The sequence below is a fragment of the Bombina bombina genome, chromosome 4 (genome assembly GCF_027579735.1).
Source record: "Bombina bombina isolate aBomBom1 chromosome 4, aBomBom1.pri, whole genome shotgun sequence".
NCBI lineage: Eukaryota > Metazoa > Chordata > Amphibia > Anura > Bombinatoridae > Bombina > Bombina bombina.
The window spans coordinates 758,174,172-758,197,251 of NC_069502.1; the positions used below are offsets into that span (position 1 = coordinate 758,174,172).

At 34.6% G+C, this 23,080-nt stretch overlaps 1 protein-coding gene across 1 annotated transcript in view; it reads left to right on the forward strand.

Annotated features, from left to right (window-relative positions):
* The first annotated feature begins 1,528 nt into the window (after positions 1-1,528).
* Positions 1,529-23,080, forward strand: part of LOC128657825 (kinesin-like protein KIF28P) — a 109,653-nt gene continuing 88,101 nt past the window's right edge. Inside the window, exons 1-4 of the mRNA XM_053712245.1 lie at positions 1,529-1,582; positions 4,235-4,426; positions 7,241-7,447; positions 19,478-19,513. Coding sequence (XP_053568220.1) covers positions 1,529-1,582; positions 4,235-4,426; positions 7,241-7,447; positions 19,478-19,513 — 489 coding nt within the window. The remainder of the gene's footprint in view (positions 1,583-4,234; positions 4,427-7,240; positions 7,448-19,477; positions 19,514-23,080) is intronic.

Genomic DNA, 23,080 nt, shown 5'->3' on the forward strand with positions numbered 1-23,080 from the left:
AGCTTCTCATGATGTTCAGTTAGCAGGTTGGCCATAGCCTCAAGTAGTGAGTTAGTATTAAGTGCCATCTTATGTAAATGTGCGTACAGTGGGAAAGACACTTTATCCTCTTCTCCTCAGTCACAAAATGCCCATGGATATTCTAAGTTGAAGATGAAGTTATATTCTCAGTGTCTGTGCACTGCTTACCCGCCTGGCACTCTCTTTTATGTCTAGTTAAAAGAGGTAAGGTTTCATTACTCAAGGTTTGTTTTGTAAATTAAAATATATTGAGGGAAGAACTGTCTCTGATTGAATACATGACAGTTAAAGGGTCATGTAATAATAATATAATAACTAGTATTTATATAGAGCCTTTCTCCCAGTGGGACTCAAAGCACTTTTTCATCGCTCGCTCTCGGAATTAATCAAATCGGCTGCTGAATAGTAATAGCTGTTATTATTACCCAATTTAATGGTAATCATTTTATCGACCTCGGAAGGATGAAGGGCTTAAAAAAAATCATTTTCAAGGCTCACTACACAGCAAAAGAGGGCTTTTTCTGCTTCATCCCACAAAATCATACATTATACATGTCCAAGTTGGGAACGGCTTTTATACGTGCTCTTGAAGGAGCATGCTGCCCATATGCTGTATAAATTGGAAGTGATGCAGCATATATGTAATAAGCTGAGTAGAAAACATTATAAAAACATTTCTATGTATATAAAAAAAGGATCATATTTTACCTCAACATTTCAGGAACTAGTCAAGGCTTTATTGTCCTCAGTTTCTTCATGACATCCCAGAAGGTTACAGAGAAGCAAAGATGATGCTGATTGGCTGTTTAATTTTTTCACCATGCAGATGAACATAAGAATAGACAAGAATATCTGTCACACAGCAGTTATAAGATTTTAATGACAAACTCATGACATCTAGATATTATGTATTTAAACTCCTTTCTCACAGTTACATCAGTGATAAATTATATTTTATGTTTACTAACATTTCCTTTTAATGCCCCCTTGTAAATATCCATTATTTAACATGCAATTAACACATTCCTTCTATTATGTACTGTACTATATCACAAAAATAATGATATTGTATATTTATTGTTAACCTCCAGAGATGTCTTTGTTTAACCTGCAAAGGATTAAAAACATAAAGGAGCACAGTCTTTTATTAGACAGTGTAATTTTTCAACTATAATTTTTAATTTTAGAAGAACTTTTTTTTAATAAATTCAAATTTTAAAGCAACAATGTTGAACTCGATACTTGTGGCTAAAATGTCTTTGAATAATTAGAGTAGGATCCAGTCTTGTACATAGTGACTGAAACTGTAAAATTAGATTTAGTTCCAAAAACATGATACCACAAGGTTAACTAGATAAGGCATACATAATTAATGTAAAAACCGTCCACAGAGAAGCAGAAGCGGCAGACACAATTTATTGCTTACAGAAGTACACTGCTTTATGGGTGTTTTCATTTGTATGCATTCTTTTTTACAGATTAAAAAGTCATTGGAACGATTGGAGGGATGTCATACTGTGACAGCGTTAAGGTGGCTGTACGTGTGAGGCCTTTCAGCAAGGTGAGAATATTCATTTGGTTGTTATAGGACCAGTAAATACAGTACATCTGCATAATCAACAAATGCATGGTAATAATTCAATGCAATAGCACTTAATCTTAAATGAGTAGTAGATTTTTTTATGACAAATTTCAAAGTTATGACAATTTCCACTCATACTGTATCATGTGACATCAGCCAATCACAAATGTATATACCTATATTCTGTGAATTCTTGCACATGCTCAGTAGGAACTGGCGACTCAAAAAGTGTAAATATTAAAAGACTGTGCACATTTTGTTAATGGAATGTAAATTGTTTAAAAGTGCATGCTCTATCTGAATCAGGAAAGTTTAATTTTGACTTGAGTGTCCCTTAAAATGTTCGATTGTTTACAGATGCACATGGAAATTTAAAGGGACACTGTACCCAAAAAATTTCTTTCGTGATTCAGATTGAGCATGAAATTTTAAGCATCTTTCTAATTTACTCCTACTATCAAATTTTCTTCATTCTCTTGGTATCTTTATTTGAAATGCAAGAATGTAAGTTTAGATGCCGGCCCATTTTTGGTGAACAACCTGGGTTGTCCTTGCTGATTGGTGGATAAATTCATCCACCAATAAAAAAAGTGCTGTCCAGAGTACTGAAACCAAAAAAAAGCTTAGATGCCTTCTTTTTCAAATAATGATAGCAAGAGAACGAAGAAAAATTGATAATAGGAGTAAATTAGAAAGTTACTTAAAATTGCATGCTCTTTCTGAATTACAAAAGAAAAAATTTGGGTTCAGTGTCCCTTTAAACATATGATCTAACAATTACCATCTTTTACTGCATTTCAACCAAAATGTACAATAAACCAATATGGTGCAGCTGAAATCTATAAACATTTTTTTTTTTTAGATTTCAGTTTGTAAATAAAAACAGATAATATAATATATAGCATTATGAAACAAGACTAATTAATGACAACCTAATATCATAAATAAAAAAACTTTTAATCTGGAAGAATTTGTAATCTAAGTCCTTTAGGCATTGGACATGATCTGCTAAATTTCCTTAAGTCAATCTCAATTAGAAAAGATTTGCAAATTCCTTATTAAATAGTCAAATGTATTTCTAGCCAATTTATTTATACGTTCATTGACTTGGTCAGTTAGATTTTTCATTCTGTTTCAACATTTAGATGGAGCATCTCATTTTACACAACTTTTCAATTTTATTCTATTGTAAGATTTGCTTCATTCTCTTGGTTTCCTTTACACTACTGGGAGCTGTGGTGACATAACTTAGATTTTTTTATCCCTAGAATATTCACATAGCCTTTGCAAATGGTTAAAAGACCAGGCCTATTTCATGTAAGAAATCCCTACCCCCCCCAAATACACCTTTGTATTTTAGACAAGGGGGTAGATTTATCATACCCCGGGCGGACATGATTCGCTATAGCGCATAGCTATATACAGAAAAACCAGTTACCAGTATCGGCGCTTAAGTCCTGGTGGTTGGTCTGAAAAACTTGTAGATGATAAGGGGTAAATGATGAGAAGTGAGAAGCCGGTTTTACTGTTCTCAGTTGATGGTGACTATCCACAGACTGGCTGGTGTGGACAGACCAGCTGATGATCCCGGAACCTCTGCTGTTCAGATCCGGGTGTGCTGCTGCCCGTAGTGGAAGGTGTGTGCTCTCAGGTGACACCCAATCAGGAACAGGAACTAGGACAGAATAGAAGACAGGCGCAGCCCAATTCAAGTGCTGGATAATTTATTAGGACATAAATGCAAGTACACAATACATACTCACAAACGTTTAGGAGATAAAACAGCAATATGGGTTTAAAATGATCCCTCCAGTTTGGTAATAGAATTCACAGCCCAGGCACGAACATCTCAGTCGGATAATACCAAGTCTGGGTGAGAGGTGCTGGAACTAAAATTACTCCTGGTTGTATAATACAAATAACTCTACGTACGTTTCGTCTGAGTTCGCTCAGACTTTTTCAAGAGTATAATAAAAATGAAAATGAACTGAATGCAACACAGGGCTCAAACCAGCTTTATAAGAGAGCCACTGGGATTGGAAGAAAGATTCTCAGCCAATCATTAATCCTGCTGTGTGTGCATAATTATTATGAAAGGCTGTGCCTGTCTTCTATTCTGTCCTAATAGCTATATACATGCATGGCTAAATGCATACACTGTCAGCATTTAACATTGCACAAGCAGTTCTGGTGAACTGCTTGTGCAATGCCGCCCCCTGCAGATTGGCCGCTAGCAGGGGTGTCATTCAAACCGATCGTATTTGATAGGGTGGATTGATTTCCGCAGCCTCTGAGGCAGTGGACGAGTTAAGGAGCAGCAGTCTTAAGAAGGCTCGTGCGGAAACAGCTGCATATAGCAGCATTCGGGGGTTAGTAAATCGTCCCCAAGGCCTTTGGATGGCATATAATAGGCCACACCCTATTGAATTAGGCACAAAGGGGTAAACCTCTCTTCTTCTGCCGCTGAAGATGGTTGATCTCAGACAAAGAGAATGATTTTTAACTGGAGCAACAGTAAAACTCCCAAAACATAAAGTGGTAATAACGAGAGAGAATTTATGAACCCAAAAGTGTGTTCTTTGTGACATTAACAGCATTTTTTTAAATGATCCTTCTTTCTTTTTAACACAGAGGGAGAAAGATGCGGGAAGTAAATGCATCATTTCTATGAAAGCCAACAGCACTTCAATTTGTGATCCAAAGAACCCTGATCATGAGAAATCATTTAAGTTTGATCTGGCATATTGGTCCCATAATGGATTTTTAAAGAACAAGGATGGGAGTCTAGTCCCAAATGCCACAGATAGCAGATACGCAGATCAGGTAAGATCAGCATTCTTTTCTCAGTCTTATAGGTGTGTTTAGGGGCGGGGCTTAAAAAATTGGGGTTGCAACAAAGGTTTCCTCAAATCTCCTTATTGAGTCTTGAATGAGTCATCAGTGTCTATTAGTATTCCTGTTTTTCTTATTTAAATAAAACGTTTCCTCCTATTTAACTCCTTATCCTGCTAGAGCAAGAATGTGTAAATGGGTTTGTCTTAGAAATGTATGGCTGCTGACAGTGGTTCAGTCCCTTTATTGCCACTAGTACTCAGGTATTAATATCAGCATTTCTTGGTGTGAGTGTGCCAACGAGGAAAGTAGTGAGGACCAATTGTATAAAATAACTGTCAGGTCCTGTTTGACATTGGTTCAATGCTAAGGTTCCAGCTTTTAATTACCATAATAAATCCAGTATTTTATGTAGATGATAACATTTACAAGTGGTGCAGGTTATGGTTATCAGCAGTGGCGTCACTAGGGTTGGTGTCACCCGGTGCGGTAAGTCATGGTGTCACCCCCCCCCCAGAAAGCAGACACACACAAAAACACAGGCAAACACACATACAAACACTCAGACACACTTAAAAACATACTCAGATGCACACACAAACACTCGGAAACACACTCAGACACACACACAAAAACACACACACAAAAACACTGAGACACACAAAAACTCAGACACACACATACAAAATATGTAAACTGCACTGCATTAATTAGGAAGCTCATGCCTAGAGCTGCTCCCTGGCTCAGCAGAACATCAAATGAAAGATAAACAGAGCACTCTAAAATAAATCACTGAAGAAAAGGTTTAGGCACGGAAACTATGAAAATTCTGCTCTCTGACTCTGTTCCAAGTCTGTCAGTGCACAGCCCTGGGCCGCATGTCACTGAGCAGTGAGCACAGATAGGCAGGCAGGTTTAGGCTAGCAGCGCAACTTTGCAAGCCCCACGGCACACCCACAACATTCATAGTGAAATTGGGCAGGGGAGGAGCAAAGTACAAACAAGCAAAAGCAGCCGGGAAAACTATTTGTTGAAATTGCAGCACTGGCTCAAGGGGCAAAAAAATTGTGTGTCTACAACTTCCCCAGTCCCACTAATGTTCACAAATGCCAGCCTCTAATAAAATAATCTATGCATCTCAACATTGTATTTCTTTGAATTTCAATAAAATTAAAAAAAAAAAAAAAAAAAAAAATTTTTTTTTTTTTTTTTTTTTGGTGTCACCCCCTGGAGGGTGTCACCCGGGTGCGGCCCGCCCCCTCCGCCCCCCCCTAGTGACGCCACTGGTTATCAGGGCTATTTCAACTGGCTAAAATGTAAACATAAAATAAAGGCTGAAACAGATGCATACGACTTTAATCCCTATTTATAATGGATTTGTTTATGTTCCTTCAGGAACCAATGAGTGCTAGTAAACACATTTTTGGTTTGTTTGTGCACCTTGCGTTTAGCAGTCTTATTACAAGTTGAAAGTAAACGAGATTGCTTGAGCGTAATTGAAGTTAATAAGCGTGGGGTTTAGCGCAACCTCAGAGCTCTGGTTAACTGTTTCGCGAAACAATAAAGTGTCACAAAACAAATTAAAAAAAACATTATAAAGTACAGTTACACTCATAATAACACAATCTAATCAAAATTATTAAAAAAAAATATTGCACATTGAGATACTTACAACTGTCTAAAGATGTATAAGTATATAGCTCAAGCTAAAGGGTAGTAGATTCAGAAGTAATTTGAGGAAGCACTTCTTTACAGAAAGAGTGATTGATTTATGGAATAAACTTCCTCAAGAGGTAGTAGCAACAAACACTGTGGGGGACTTTAAAAATGCATGGGACAAGCATAGGGCTATCCTACGAACTAGATAAGTTTATACTGTTAGGTAAGGTCGGGCAGACTTGCTGGGCCTATGGCTCTTATCTGCCGTCAATATCTATGTTTCTATGTTTCTATGTTTCTATATATATATATATATATATATATATACTTATATAAGTGTACATATGTATTTATATGTATATATGTATTTACAGACATATATACGTATAAATACATATGTATACATATATAGACATATATATAAGTGCTTTGGAGCCATTTGCAGTTAAGTAGATGAAAACATGTCAAATAATATTTATGCAATAGTCACATTTAGTTAAGTATTATACTGTGTATTTACAGTAAATATTTCACATTCCAATGTTCTGCACATTCGGAATATGTTGTATGTATTTATAAATAGATATTCTTATATACAGGATATCTGTATATACAGTACATCTATACCTATGTAATCACGTATATATTTATATATAGATAGATACAAATAAATATAATATATTCTTCTATGTGAAGAACATTGGAATGTGAAATATTCATGTTTTCACGTCAGGTTAGCACACTTGAGAATATGCAATCAGGTTTGCGTGCAAGTAGGGTGTTAGTTTTCCCCCCACATTTTTTGCTCTATTGACTTCTAAGGGGAAAATATTATTGCTCGGAATATTGTAAGTTCGTATTTTTATGCTGGTCGGGTTAGCTCGTGAGCGAAAACAGTTTACTTTCAACTTTCTAATATGAGCACAACCTGACGCGCACAAAATGCTTCAAGTTAACACTCCACTTGTTATCTGGCCCTCAATATTTAAATCAGTCATGTAAAATTATTGTTATATTTTAAATTAGGGGTCCAAATTAGGAATACGTTTTACATCATGTTAAAAACATAAACCAGGGTATGAAGAGCACAGCAGCAAGAAAGAAAAGCTTTCACATCAAGGTTAATGCTTTATTTTTCCTCTTTAGAAAACAGTGTTTAATGACCTTGGAAAAGGTGTGTTAAATAACGCTTGGCAAGGTTATAATGCGACACTACTCGCTTACGGACAGACGGGCTCTGGAAAGAGTTATTCTATGATTGGATATGGGGCTAACAGAGGGATCATTCCTGTTATTTGTGAAGAGCTTTTTCAAGCTATTGAAAATAATCAAGAGAAAGACAAGAGATACCAGGTATCTTTTATATTCCTTACTATCACACAACATCTGCTGTATTGGTATTGTTTTATAATGTATTTGGTATCTATTATTAGAATGTTTTCTGTAATCTAGTCTGCAGCAATTGTAAATAAAGCACACAAAAGTTGCAATGGCAGTAATGGAACCCTCACATTCAATTAGTATATGTCCTCTCGATTACCTAAGAATGTTGTTAAAGGGACATTAAACACTATGAGATGGTAATATAAAATGATAAATCATATATATAAATATAATTCTGTAATATACGTTCATTATTTATTTTGTCCCCTTCTGAGCTTTTCAGTTCCTGTTAGAAATGGAAGTGAAAAACACTGTTATATTCCACACAGCCATTGGCTACACACTGTAGTGACCTATTTATAACTGTTCCTAATTGGCCACAGCAGAGAATGTAACCTAAGTTACAACATGGCAGCTCCCATTGTTTTATAGACACTAAAACTTTACACTTATTTTGTCAATATTTAAACAGCTAATGAAACTTTAAAAAATGCATCTACATGTTATGTTCAGACTAATCTTTTCTTTAAATGCATCATTCTATCTAACATTTATTTAGTGTTTAATGTCCCTTTAAGATGTGACACTTCTTCTAATTGATTGTGCAGCAGCTAGGAGGCAAGTTTGAAAACAATCTAAAGCAGCGATAGGATAGACAACTTACTAACATGATATATTTTCAAACATCAGACGCTGCTTCAAACGCCCATCGTTTTAGGCTCGCCTGAAACAAAAGTTAAGAAGCAACGGTCATAAGACCGCTGCTCCTTAACCTCTCTGCCACCTAAAAGGTGACTAATTGAAATGATCCCAATCTGATTGGGATGATTGACAGTCCCTTCTAGCGCCCGATTGGCTGCCAGTGAGCAGGGAGCAGCATTGCAGAAGCATTTCTGGTGAAATGCTTGTGCAATAATAATGCATATGCTGTCCTCCTGCAGCGATGTCCAGCGGACATGATTCGCTATAGCGACATTTGATAAATCAAGCCCATTGTATCAATGTTTTAGAAGCCTTAAAGGGACAGTATACTGTAAAATAGTTTTTCCCTTAATGTGTTTACAATTGCTTTTTTTACTAACTGCAGAGTAAAAAATTTATGAAAATTAGCTTTTTAAGTTTATTTCTGTATATTAAAGCTCTGATTTTGTGTTTTGAAGCCACAACCTAATAAAATAGGTTGAGCTTGTAGGTATAATCAGATCTCATTACTGTATCACATTGTGCACATATACCTGCTTCTTTATCTTATATCTGTCCTTAAAACAATCACCAATACTTTGAGAGAACAATGGAAAATCAACATTGTATTACATTATCTCTGCTTTATCACACTGGGAGTGTAATTTCTTCTGCTGGCTGTGTTTACAAAGCTTATCTATAGCTGGTACGCGCGGCCACAAACTTTCAGAATAGGTGGGGATACCACATGCTAAATTAACAATTTCAAATGCCAATATAAGGGTAAAGGAGCTACTTGTAAACAATTTAATACACTCCAGCAGGTAAAGTGGATCATTGGGAACAAATTAAAGGGGAGAATATTTTTGAGTAAACTGTCCCTTTAAAGGGACATGAACCCCCCATTTTTTTTCTCTCATGATTCAGATAGAGCATGCAGATTTAAACAACTTTCCAGTTGGGGTTGAGAGACACATGGATTAGCAGATATCACACTGTTATAGGGCCCAACCTTAAAGCCATATTTAAGGATAGGTCATAAACTTAAAGGGACAGTAAACACCAAAAATGTTATTGTTTAAAAAGATAGATAATCCCTTTATTTACCAATCCCCAGTTTTGCATAACCAACACAGTTATATTTTATACTTTTTACCTCTGTAATTACCTTGTATCTAAGCTTCTGCAGACTGCCCCCTTATCTCAAATGTTTTGACAGACTTGCATTTTAGCCAATCAGTGCTGACTCATAAATAAATCCATGGCGTGAGCACATACTTATCTTTATGGCACACGTGAACTAAAACCCTCTAGCTGTGAAAAACTATTAAATGAATTCAGATAAGAGGTGGCCTTCAAGGGCTTATGAGCCTACCTAGGTTTAGTTTTCAACTACAAATACCAAGAGAACAAAGCAAATTTTTTTTTTTTTTAAATTACATTCCCTTTCTAAATCATGAAAGTTTAATTTGGACTTTACTGTCCCTTTAACTGATAGATGCTGCAAAAACTGCACATAGTTTAATGCAGATATTTGTTGTTACTAATATGTATTAGAGGGACAGTAAATTAACACTACATTTCAAATGTTTGCAGTATATAGCATTCATGAATTCCTGTATAGGCTTAATAAATCTATTTTAATACCCCAATTGGTGCTTTTTGCTCTCAGCACTGGCCACTTTTTGTTGTCAAGCATTTTACTGAGCTGGGCGGTTTAGCCAATCACAGTAGTATACCCCATTTGAGGAATGCAGAGCTTGGTGCAACTTCTTCAGGATATGCAACTAGTATCACATAAATCAGATGCTGAAGCAGACGTATCAGGAGGCTGTTCTGCTTTTATGCAATATGGTAGGCAGTTTAGTAAGTGATTGGCTGTAAAACCTTGGTGGTTTAGGAGTTGAAAAACAAAATCTTGACACCAAAAGTTTGCCAGTGCTGTTAGAAAGAAAAAACACATTGGTTTGCTATAATAGCTTTAAAAAGTGATTTGATAAACTTAAAGGGACAGTCTAGTATAAATTAAACTTTCATTATTCAGATAGGACTTGTAATTTTAATCAACTTTCCAATTTACTTTTATCATCAAATTTGCTTTTTTCTCTTGGTATTCTTAGTTTAAACTAAACATAGGTAGGCTCATATGCTAATTTCTAAGCCCTTGAGGGCTGCCTCTTATCACATGCTTTTTAAATCTCTTTTCAACACAAAGAGACAGAAAGTACATGTGGGCCATAAAAATAACACTGTGTTCAGGCACAGGAGGTTATTTAAGATTTAGCACAAAACAATGCTAAATGCAAGACAATCCTATATTATAAAAGACAAGAGTTTGTCTGAAGCCGTCATGCGCAGTTCAGACAAACTCTTGCAGCTGATCGCACGCGCACCCTTGGCCAGCTGTTGATACTTCGCACGCGCGCACTCTCCCACCCACTTAGCATGTTTGTTTCTGACAAAAGTGATGTGAGCACTTTGACCCCCCTTGCTGAATGCGCATGCACCCTCGCACCCACTTAGCGTAGCTCACAAAACTGATTTGAGCACTTTCACCGCGCGCAGATGACCCCCCTTGCAGAATGCGCACGCACCCTCGCACTCACTTAGCCGCACGCGAACCCTAGCCGTTGACACGACCCACTTAGCCTATCACACAATGCGCACGCGCACGCGAACCCACGTGCACGCAACTAGCCGTTGAGAAGCGTCGCGAGGCATAATACATTGTGCATTTCTATTGCACTGGCACTGAGAAAGGTCATTATTTGAAAGCTCCGCAATTAGCAAAAAAACCATATCTACATTTAACTAACCTCTTTACTTTAAACATTTGCTCTTTAGTTTAAAAGAATTGGGTCTTGAAATTTTAGTTTAAAAAAAAAAATTGGTGAAAAAAAAATGCCCTCAGGACTTATGTATGTGCTACATAGCACATATTAAAAACAATTAGCTCAGGACTTAGGACTTATGTATGTGCTACATAGCACATTGTAAAAAAAATTACCTCAGGATTTATGTATGTGCTACATAGCACATAGTAAAAAAAAATACCTCAGGACTTATGCTCAGGACTTAGGACTTATGTATGTGCTACATAGTACATAGTAAAAAAAAATACCTCAGGACTTATGTATGTGCTACATAGCACATACTAAAAAAAAAATACCTAGCACATACTAAAAAATATATGCTCATTTAAAAAAAAAAAAAAATCTGCAATATTAAGCTCATAAAAGAGCCCAACACTGTGCTAACAGCACATACATAGCTACATAGCACATAGTAAAAAAAATTACCTCAGGACTTATGCTCAGGACTTAGGACTTATGTATGTGCTACATAGTACATAGTAAAAAAAAATACCTCAGGACTTATGTATGTGCTACATAGCACATACTAAAAAAAAAAACCTAGCACATACTAAAAAATATATGTTTATTAAGCTCATAAAAGAGCCCAACACTGTGCTAACAGCACATACAAAATATATATTTTAGTTTTTTAGAGCCCAACACTGTGCTAACAGCACATACAAAAAAAAAAAACAGCACATACAAAAAAAAGGAATAATAGGCTCATACAAGAGCCCAACACTGTGCTAACAGCACATACAAAAAAATTCGCTCTCAGGACTTATGTATGTGCTACATAGCACATATTAAAAAAATTAGCTCAGGACTTAGGACTTATGTATGTGCTACATAGCACATTGTAAAAAAAATTACCTCAGGACTTATGTATGTGCTACATAGCACATAGTAAAAAAAATTACCTCAGGACTTATGCTCAGGACTTAGGACTTATGTATGTGCTACATAGTACATAGTAAAAAAAAATACCTCAGGACTTATGTATGTGCTACATAGCACATACTAAAAAAAAAAAAACTAGCGCATACTAAAAAATATATGTTTATTAAGCTCATAAAAGAGCCCAACACTGTGCTAACAGCACATACAAAATATATATTTTAGTTTTTTTAAAAAAAAGGAATAATAGGCTCATACAAGAGCCCAACACTGTGCTAACAGCACATACAAAAAAAGGAATAATAGGCTCATACAAGAGCCCAACACTGTGCTAAAAGCACAATATTTATTAAAAAAAAAAAATTAAAAAAAATATATTAATGGCCTCAGGAGTTATGTATGTGCTACATAGCACATAGTAAAAACAATTAGCTCAGGAGTTATGTATGTGCTACCCAGCACAAAGAAAATAAATATTTTTATTTAAAAAACAAAAACCCCTGGATTATTAGGCTCATAAAAGAGCCCAACACTGTGCGTCACAGCACATATAAAATAACTATTTTAGTTTAAACAAAAAAAAAAAAAAAATAGGGTCAAAAGATATATTAAAGAGCCCAACACTGTGCTAACAGCACATAGTAGTTTAAAAAAAACCAAAAAAAAAAACCCTTAATAGGGTCAAAAAATATATTTTAGGTTTAAAAAATAAAAAAGGATTAATAGGCTCATAAAAGAGCCCAACACTGTGCTAACAGCACATAGAAAAGATATATTTTAGTAATAAGCTCATAAAAGAGCTCAATACTGTGCTGCACAGCACATATAACATAACTATATTACTTTAAAAGAAAAAATAGGCGCATAAAAGAGCCCAACACTGTGCTGCACTGCACATATAAAAAGTCTCTATACAAATAAAAAAAAAAGGAAATAAAGAGCGCCTAATAAAAAAAATTTTTTTTAAAAAAAGAGTGTTTAAAACAAAGTAAAGAGTGACAAACACGCCTAATGTCTACAACAAAATAAAGAGTGCCTAAGACTGCATTAAAAAAAATTAAGACTGCCAAAAACAAAGCAAAAAGTGTATAAAACAAAGTAAAGAGTGCCTAAGACTTTGTTAAACAAAATAAAGATTGTCTAAAAAAAACAAAGTGTGCCTAACATTGCCTAATACAAAATAAAGACTATCTAAAAAAATAAAGACTGCCGATATAACAAAGAGAGTGCCTAAAAAAAAAGGGAAATAAAGAGACTGCCTAAAACAAATAAAGAGACTGCATAAACAGCATAAAAAAGGCAATAAAGAGTGCCTAATACTACATAAGCAGCATTATAAAAAATTTTTATAAAAAAAAACATATATACAACATAAAAAAGGCAATAAAGAGTGCCTAATACTACATAAGCAGCATTATAACAAACCTTTTTTAAAAAACATATATACAGCATAAAAAAGGCAATAAAGAGTGCCTAATAATAATAAACCTTAAAAAACATATATACTGCATAAAAAAAAGTGACTACAAAAAAGTGCATAAAACAAAATAAAGAGTGTTTAAAACAAAGTAAAGAGTGCTGCATAAACATAAAAATAGAAGAATGCCTCCTAAAAGAATTTTAACACAGGAAGATGCAGAAAACGTTAAACGCAGAAGAAAAGAAACTCAACGTATACGACGGACACATATGACTGAACAACAAAGGGTAACTCTACGTAAAAAGGATTCTTCAAACAAATGGATTTGTAGGGCCAATATGACTGCTCAGGAAAAAGGTCTCCAACTGGACATGCAAAGATCACGTTCTGCTGCCCGTAGAAAAAAAAAAACAGATAGTACTAACATCACTATCACTAATCAATATAACACAAGTTATAACCATTCACTATTTAATGAAGACAATGTCCCGATGCACACATGTGGTCAACTTAATGTTTATTGCAAATTTTGCATGGCGAAGCATTTTCCAGAGGAACAACCAAGCGATAAGCTTTTTAATAAATGCTGCAATAAAGGAAAAATAACATTACCTCATATACAAATTTCACCACTGATCCAACAACTAATGACTGGACATCACACACATTCAATGAATTTTATGCAAAATATCCGTTCTATAAATAGTGCATTGGCGTTTGCATCAATGGGAGCAAACATTGCACCACCTCCAGGATATGGCCCATACTGTTTTAGAATAAATGGCCAAATTTATCACCGATCTGGTGCTTTGCATCCAGAAAATGATGATCAACGCAAATTTGCACAACTCTACATTTTGAGTCCTGAGGAAGCTGCGGACCAACGAGCAGCACTAAAAGAAAATTCAGGATGTCACATTGAACTTTTGAGGGAGTTAAGTTCATATATGTCTCAGTATAACCCTTTTGCAAAAGCATGTAAAATGCTCTATGAGGTAGAGCAAGAATGCATCCATGAAGCATCTTTAAATGGAGTTCAAAATTCTAAAGTTTCAATGGTAATTCTGCAGGACAGAACATCAGATTACCGAAGATATAACGTACAAAGAGTTAATGAGGTTGCTGTTATTTTCCAAAATTCTGATGGTGAACCTCCTCTTGAACGTGACCTTCTTATTCATTGCCGATCTACAGATCAAACAAAAAAAACTGAAAGAATAAGTGTTTTAGATCCTAATCTTGAACCATTGCTGTATCCTTTGTTGTTTCCATATGGGGACCAAAGTTGGGGTTCCAACATTGCTCTTAACTACAGGCCAACATCAATTAGTGATGTACAAAGAAGAGTAACCACCAATCCAAGGATAAGAGTTAGCCAAATGAAATACTACTCTTACAGAATTTCAATTAGGGATCAATTCAATCCTTTCCTTAGTGCTGGCAAGTTGACGCAGCAGTACTTTGTTGATGCTTATGTCAAGACTGAGGCCAACAGACTCAACTATATCCGTCAAAATCAATCTAATCTTCGCATTGAAAAATATACAGGATTAATGGATTACATTCAAAGTGAGGCTGCTGCACAGGGCCTGATGCCTGGAAAAGCAGTTATTTTGCCATCATCTTTTCAGGGAAGTCCACAAAATATGGCCCAAAACTACCATGATGCTATGGCCATTGTTAGAAAATATGGAAAACCGGATTACTTCATCACCATGACCTGCAACCCTAAATGGCCTGAGATACTTGATAACCTATTAGAAGGTCAAGCAGTGGAGTTCAGACCAGATTTGGTAGCAAGAGTTTTCAATCTCAAATTAAATTCTCTTTTGAATGATATCTTGAACAAACATGTTCTTGGAAATCCTTGCGCAAAAGTGCATGTAATAGAGTTTCAAAAAAAGAGGATTACCACATGCTCATATCCTTTTAATATTGAAAGCCGAAGACAAGCCAAATGATGCTGAAACCATTGACACTTTTATATCAGCTGAAATTCCTGATGAACATATTTATCCAAGACTACATGCTATTGTAATAAAGCATATGATACACGGTCCATGTGGAGAACATAATTTAAATTCTCCATGCATGGTTGATGGTAATTGCAGCAAGAATTTTCCAAAAAATTTTCAAGAAGAAACTTTAATTAATGTTGATGGATATCCGCGATATCGGAGACGAAAAAATGAGACCACTGTAATTGTCAAAGGGAAAAAAATTGACAACTCATGGGTAGTTCCATATAGCCCATACTTCTGTTTGAAATACAACTGCCATATAAATGTAGAGAGTTGTGTTTCTGTTAAAAGTGTTAAATATCTTTTCAAATATGTATATAAAGGTTACGATTGTGCAAATATTTCCATTAAGGAACATAATACACTACAGCATGATGAAATTCAAAATTTTTTGGACACAAGATATGTCAGTGCTCCTGAAGCTGTTTGGAGGTTGTATGGTTTTTTGATGCACCATCAAACACATACAATAATAAGACTTCAAGTTCATCTTCCAGGCGAACAAGATGTATATTTCCATAATGAAAACGTACAATTAGCTGCAGAAAAGGCACAAGACAGGGATACCACTTTGACAGCATACTTTAAGTTGAATGTTGATAATCATGCGGCACGTGAATTTTTTTACTCTGACATTCCTCAACATTTTGTATTTGATGTAAAAACCCGTAAGTGGAATCCAAGACAAAGAGGAGCAGATACAACAATTGGCAGATTGTATAATGTAAATATTTCATCAGATTTGGAGAGATTTTGTTTGAGGTTATTGCTCTTGCACTTAAAAGGAGCAATATCCTTTAAGGACTTACGAACTGTTAATGGACAAGTTTGTCACACATTCAAAGAAGCTGCCCAAAAGCTTTCACTTTTAGATGACGACGCTACATGGGATCTTACACTTAACGAATCAGCATCTCAACAAATGCCTAAACAAATGAGGGAACTGTTTGCTTATTTGTGTATCTTTGTTGTCCCATCTAATGTCCCACAACTCTTTGAAAAATACAAACATGATCTTTATGAAGATTATTCACGTCATGAAGACCACATTGATGATTGCAAAAGTTGCAAAAATTTTGCATTAACAGATATTCAAAATGTTCTCATATTGCATGGTAAACGTTGTGAAGATTTTGGACTACCCAATCCATCAAACTTCATTCCAGAAATGCAATTCAACTATGTTACACAGTTGGAAGCCCAAGTTGGAGCACAACTTCAAGAAGCATTAAACATCGAGCAAAAAGCTGCATTTGACAATGTAATGTCTGCAATTGATAATGAAAATTTACCACACAGATGTTTTTTTATTGATGGACCTGGTGGAAGTGGCAAGACTTATTTATATAAAACATTATTGAGTACTTTACGTGGACGCACAGATGGAGTTCTTCCTGTTGCCTCTACAGGAATAGCAGCTAATCTCCTTGATGGTGGCAGAACTTACCATTCACAGTTTAAGCTTCCAATTCCATTACTGGAAACATCAACATCAAATATGAGAATGACTTCAAAAGATGCTGAGTTCATACGTAATGCTCAATTGCTTATTTGGGATGAGGCCTCAATGACACCCGGTATAGCTCTAAAATGTGTAAATAAGCTCCTTCAGGAAATTATGCAGAACAATAAGCCATTTGGTGGAAAAGTTATACTCCTTGGTGGGGACTTCAGACAAACACTCCCAGTTCTTCCTCATTGCAATAGAACTGCTATTGTGGAAGCTACTATAAAGTTCTATGATCACTGGGATAAATTCAAAATTTTAAAATTGAAGAATAATGTGCGTTCAGTGGATCCAGAATTTAGCAATTGGCTACTAAAATTAGGACAGGGTTCATTAAATAATTCAGAGGGCCTTCCTGAGGATTTAGTTGAGATCCCTTCCAAATTAATATGCCATGATTGTATCATATCTGAAATTTTTGGAAAAAGACTTCTTCCATCTGATCTTCACAGTTTTTCAAAAAAGGCCATTTTGTGTACAAAAAATTGTCATGTTGATCAAATCAATGAGCATGTATTAAATATACTCGATGGTGATGAAAAAATATATCTAAGTTCAGATTCAATTGACGATCAGACAGATGAAGATGCACAAAACTATCCCATAGAGTTTCTAAACGAATTAGCTCCATCAGGAATGCCTCTTCATAAGTTAAAAATAAAATTGGGAAGTATTATTATGTTGCTCAGAAATCTGAACACAAAAAGAGGTCTGTGCAATGGAACAAGATTGATAGTTAAAGATCTTAAGCCAAATCTATTAATTGCAGAAGTACTCACAGGAACAGCTAAAAAACAAATGGTGTTTATTCCAAGAATAGATTTAGCCCCTGCCAACACTGAACTACCATTCATTTTACGAAGGAGACAGTTTCCAATCAAACTTGCATTTGCAATGACCATCAACAAATCACAAGGTCAAACGTTAGACAAAGTAGGAATATTTCTTCCAGAACCAGTATTCAGTCATGGACAACTTTATGTTGCAATGTCTCGAGTTCGTACATCATCTGATGTCAAAATTCAGATACTTCAAAGTTCAAATCAAGGAAAGATATTACCAAACAGTGATAAAATTTTTACAAAAAACATTGTTTTTAAAGAAATATACTTTAAATAAATAAATAAGTTGTGTATTTTTATTTAGTTAGAAGTAATTTTGTATTATTTAGAGCAACAATATTCTTCATGTACAAATTAAACTTTATTTTATTTTAATTTACTATAAATAAAAATATGACTTTATGTCTACATTAATGTTTATATCTTATGTTATTTTTTGGAATAAAAAAAAAAAAAAAAAAATTTTGGCCCGTGTACACGGGCTTTAACACTAGTAGATAATAAACAGTCACAGTCATGTGATCAGGGGGCTGGAAGAAGGTTCCTAGATACAAGGTAATCACAGAGGTAAAAAGTATATTAAAGGGCCACTAAACCCAAAATCTTTCTTTCATGATTCAGATAGAGAATAGAAATTTAAACAACATTACAATTTACTTCCATTATTTATTTTGCTTCATTTTTTCAATATCCTTAGTTGAAGAAAAAGCAATGCACATGGTGAGCCAATCACAGGCTTCTATGTGCAGAAACCAATCAGCAGCTAGTGAGCATATCTAGATATGCTTTTCATCAAAGAATATCAAGAGAATAAAACAAATTAGATAATATAAGTAAATTAGAAAGATGTTTAAAATTGCATTCTCTTTCTAAATCATAAAAGAAAAAATGTGGGTGGCATGTCCCTTTAATATAACTGTGTTGGTTATGCAAAACTGGGGAATGGGTAATAAAGGGATTATCTATCTTTTAAAACAATACCAATTCTATGGTAGACTGTCCCTTTAAGAGGGATTCATGTACACCGTACAATGCAAAAATGAAAATGCGGTATATCAACATTTAATGTATACTGCCCCTTTCTCTTTTTATCCTTTGCTAAAGGAACAGCATTGCACTACAGGCAGCTAGATGAACACATCTAGTTAGTCAATCACAAAAGACAAATGTGTGTAGGCACCAATTAGCAGCTAGTTCCCACTAGTGTAGGATATGTGCGTATTCTTTTTGAACAAGAGCTACCAAGAGAACAAAGCCCATTTGAAAATAGAAATTAATTTAAGAGTGTCTTAAAATGACACGCTCTATCTAAATCATGCAAGTTCAACTTTCTTATCCCTTTAACATTTTCATATTTCCGAAACTAAAAACTTGAGCATTTGGAGGGATATATCTATATATTCAATACCTGTGAAATTGCACGATTAAGAAGTGGTATAGAAAACTCAAATCTTCTTTAATGCACGGGGCGTGTTATGCTGTATCACCATAGAGTTTTTTTTTAACAATACAAGAATTTATTAAACAAATTGAATTCAGAATAAATGAAGCTTCTGTTGAAATAGCTCAATAATCTAAGATACTTTTTTATTTTCAAGTAAAGCCTCTCGGCGCTACAGTAGCAAATAATACCTGTGGTAGATAGTTACAGAGGCATGTGTTCCACGCTACTGCAAACATAAATAAATGCATATACACTAAAACATTAATCTAATTTTAAGATATACGGTGTGGGGCAGGTATCCCATTACATTTCATAATTTCCTTTTTATTATAGGTAACATTTAGCATGCTGGAAATTTACAATGAGCAGGTAAAGTAACTAAGACATAATATATGTGTGATATAAAATATTTAGAATTAATCAGAAATGTTTTGTTATCACTCATGAGTTATTCAGTATAATGTAATATTTTCTAGTTTAAGGTTTTCATTAAAGGGACAGTTAACACACTGAGATTTTAATATAAAATAAGGAATAGTAAAAAAAAAACCATTGCAAATAACTTTCATGATTTTTATGCCCCTTAGATCTGAAATTTGTGGATTTTCTAATTCTCAAAACTGGAAATGCACATTGCAGCCTTCTCAAGCTAACTCTGCTATATATATTTCACTAATTGACTTTAGCAAATAAACAACTGCAAAACAATGCACTTTATACTAATATGATGACCGTAGCTAAGCTTGTTGTCTGAAAACTAAAGCCCTCCATATAAGGAAAGTGGTGAATGAAGATTTACTTTTGAAAAACAATTGCAGCAGATAGGCTGTTCATTTATTTTAAAAAGATTTAGACTTGGCTGATATGTTATTCTTTAAAAAGAGACGGTAAACATATTGTAATTACAAAACATGTATGTTATCTTGCTAAATGTGACACTTTCACTGTTCATACACCTGTATTTTTCTAAAATTTCCATTAGTCGCAAAAATGATCTTGTCTTGGGAACGTCAGGAAAAAAAATAAAGACATTAATTCTGTTATTTTATTTTATTGAAAACATTTTTTAAGAATTATTTGCACTAATGGTTTACACATAAGGCTTCTTTTACCTAGCAGCAAGCAGGGGGCAGCATTGCACAAGTATTACTTGTGAAATACTTGTGAAATTCTTGTGCAATGGTAAATGTGTATGCTGTATATTGGCAGCAATATCTACTTAACGTTTAACCCTTTGAGTGCTAATGATGGCTCTGAGTCATCACAGAGTTTCCCACTCTGGTGCTAATGACGGCGCAGAGCTATCACTAGCACTCTCCCACCTTGAGGGAGATCTGGGGGGTGTCAACCGGTCCTACCCGGCGACCGTGCCTGTAGAGTGACAGGCATCGCTGGGGCATCACGTTTTGCGTGGTGACGTCACGCGCAATGACGTCACCGCACAACTTTATTAACAATTTGTCAATACAAAGTATAGGGAAAGTGGGCATGCTGCTTAGAAGCCTGTATCTCAGGCATCTAAGCAGCTAGAGACCCCCAAGACCCACCATTGGAAAGGTAATCGCCTTTCCAAGTTAAAACATTTTTTTCACAAAATAAAAAAATTAATTAAATCAGCTTAGCACCCAGGTGGGAAAGTGCTTAGCACTCAAAGGTTTAATAAATGGAGCCCATAATAGCAACTTATATCTTCAAAAGTGTTTCAGATAATTTCTCTAGACAATTTATTAATGATGTTACAATTTATTTCAAAATTTAAATTACTATTCACTGTGGAATATTAACCCTGATGCTAAAAAAAATTCTGCTATTGTAATGAATTTTGCTTGAGTATTAGAATCTTACATTTTTTAATAGAATAATTAGCTATATGGATAACGTTATATAAAAACAATATGTACTTTTTTTTATCTGTCTGGAAAATTTAAAGTAAAATAATAAAATATGGTATATGACATTTTAAGGTGAGTCATCCAGTTCAAATATATGAAACCTATTTGCTTTCCTCATGATTTTAGTTTTTTATAAATCTAAATATTTGTATTTGGGTCTTAGAATTTCCACCTTTAGTAATAGCTTCTGTTTTATGCCTGTAATATTTGTATTTGGGTCTTAGAATTTCCACCTTTAGTAATAGCTTCTGTTTTATGCCTGTAATATTTGTATTTGGGTCTTAGAATTTCCACCTTTAGCAATAGCTTCTGTTTTATGCCTGTAATATTTGTATTTGGGTCTTAGAATTTCCACCTTTAGTAATAGCTTCTGTTTTTATGTTCAAATTATGTGCTATTGTTCTTGTATCATATCTGGTATGCCCCGTGTCAGGGCGAATTCTCCTTTTATTTAGTTATTTTAATATTAGTTGGGAATATGTTCCACACCAAGGGTAATCACACTTTTTATATAACAAATAAGGGTTTTGAAAATGCTAACAATATTGTTGTATAAAAATGTTGATAAAGTTGATTAATTGGAGACTATCGCTAGGGATTGATTTATTTCTGGCTGATAAAATTGATTACTGGCTGATAAATTTGATTACTGGCTGATAAAATAACTCCCCTAGCCCCAAAATTGAAAAGCATTTTGTTCTTCAGCAGAGGAACATACTTTTTTTAATTTTTTTTTTTTTTTTTTTTTTTAAATGTTCTCTTTTTTAAATGTTCTCTTTTCAATGTAACAAAGCAAAAATGACTCCCAGGCCTTGGGTTAAACACTTATATTTAAAAAAAAATCGTTACCTTTATTCTGTGTCATAAATATTAACTGAATATCAATGCTGCATTTGTATGATAATATAATATAACAATCAAAACTATTTCAATATTCAAAAAACTTCTAAAACTGAGAAATTATTCTATACTGTATTTAAAGGGACATGAAACCCAACTTTTTTCTTTCATGATTTAGAAAGAGCATGCAATTTTTAACAATATTCTAATTTACTTCAATTATCTAATTTGCTTCATTCTCTTGATATTCTTTACTGAAAAGATAGGCTCAGTAGCTGCTGATTGGTGGCTGCACGTAGATGCCTAGTGTGATTGGCTCACCCATGTGCATTTTTATTTCTTCAACAAAGGATATATAAAAAATGAAGCAAATTAGATAATAGAAGTAAATTGGAATGTTGTTTAAAATTGTATTCTCTACCTGAATTATGAAAGAAAATGTTTGGGTTTAGTGTCCCTTTAAAACTTAAAAGAAAGACATTGGGCTCCATTTATGAGTCCCATCGTTTCAGACTCACCTGAAACGGAAGTTCAAAAGCAGCAGTCATATCCGCTCGACATTTAATACATTTACCCCATATAATCAATCAAGAAATTAGATTGTTTATAATATTTACAATGTTTTAAACACAAAGGTTTTTGAACAGTCATGGGTTTTGTGTTCATCTGGCAATAATGAGATTCTTTGATCATATTGATCTTTATTGTTGATTGATGATTTATTTAATAGATTGATAAACCTTCATCAGAAAAGGCCTCTGCTATGCCACAAAGTACTTTGCCCAGCATATTGTGCTGATGTAGTACCTATGTCCAAAACTTTGGAACATGCTGCGGCCCCTGCTGTCAGCTTAGACATCAAAAACTGCAGTTAGGAGCAGAAGGCATAGGCATTTCCTTCATATAGTAAGGGAGTACTGTAAATGGGTTAAATACATAGTTAAATTCAGCTCCAGAGTAGCAATGCACTACTGTGAGCTAGCTCAAAACATATGGTGAGCCAATGAAAAAGAAGCATATGTGTGTAACCACCATTCACCAGCTCAGTTCTCAGTAGAAAACTGCAGCTCCTGAGCCTACGTAGGTAAGCTTTAAAGGGACACTGAACCCAAATTTGTTCTTTCGTGATTCTGATAGAGCATACAATTTCAAGCAACTTTCTAATTTACTCCTATTGTCAATTTTTCTTCGTTCTCTTGCTATC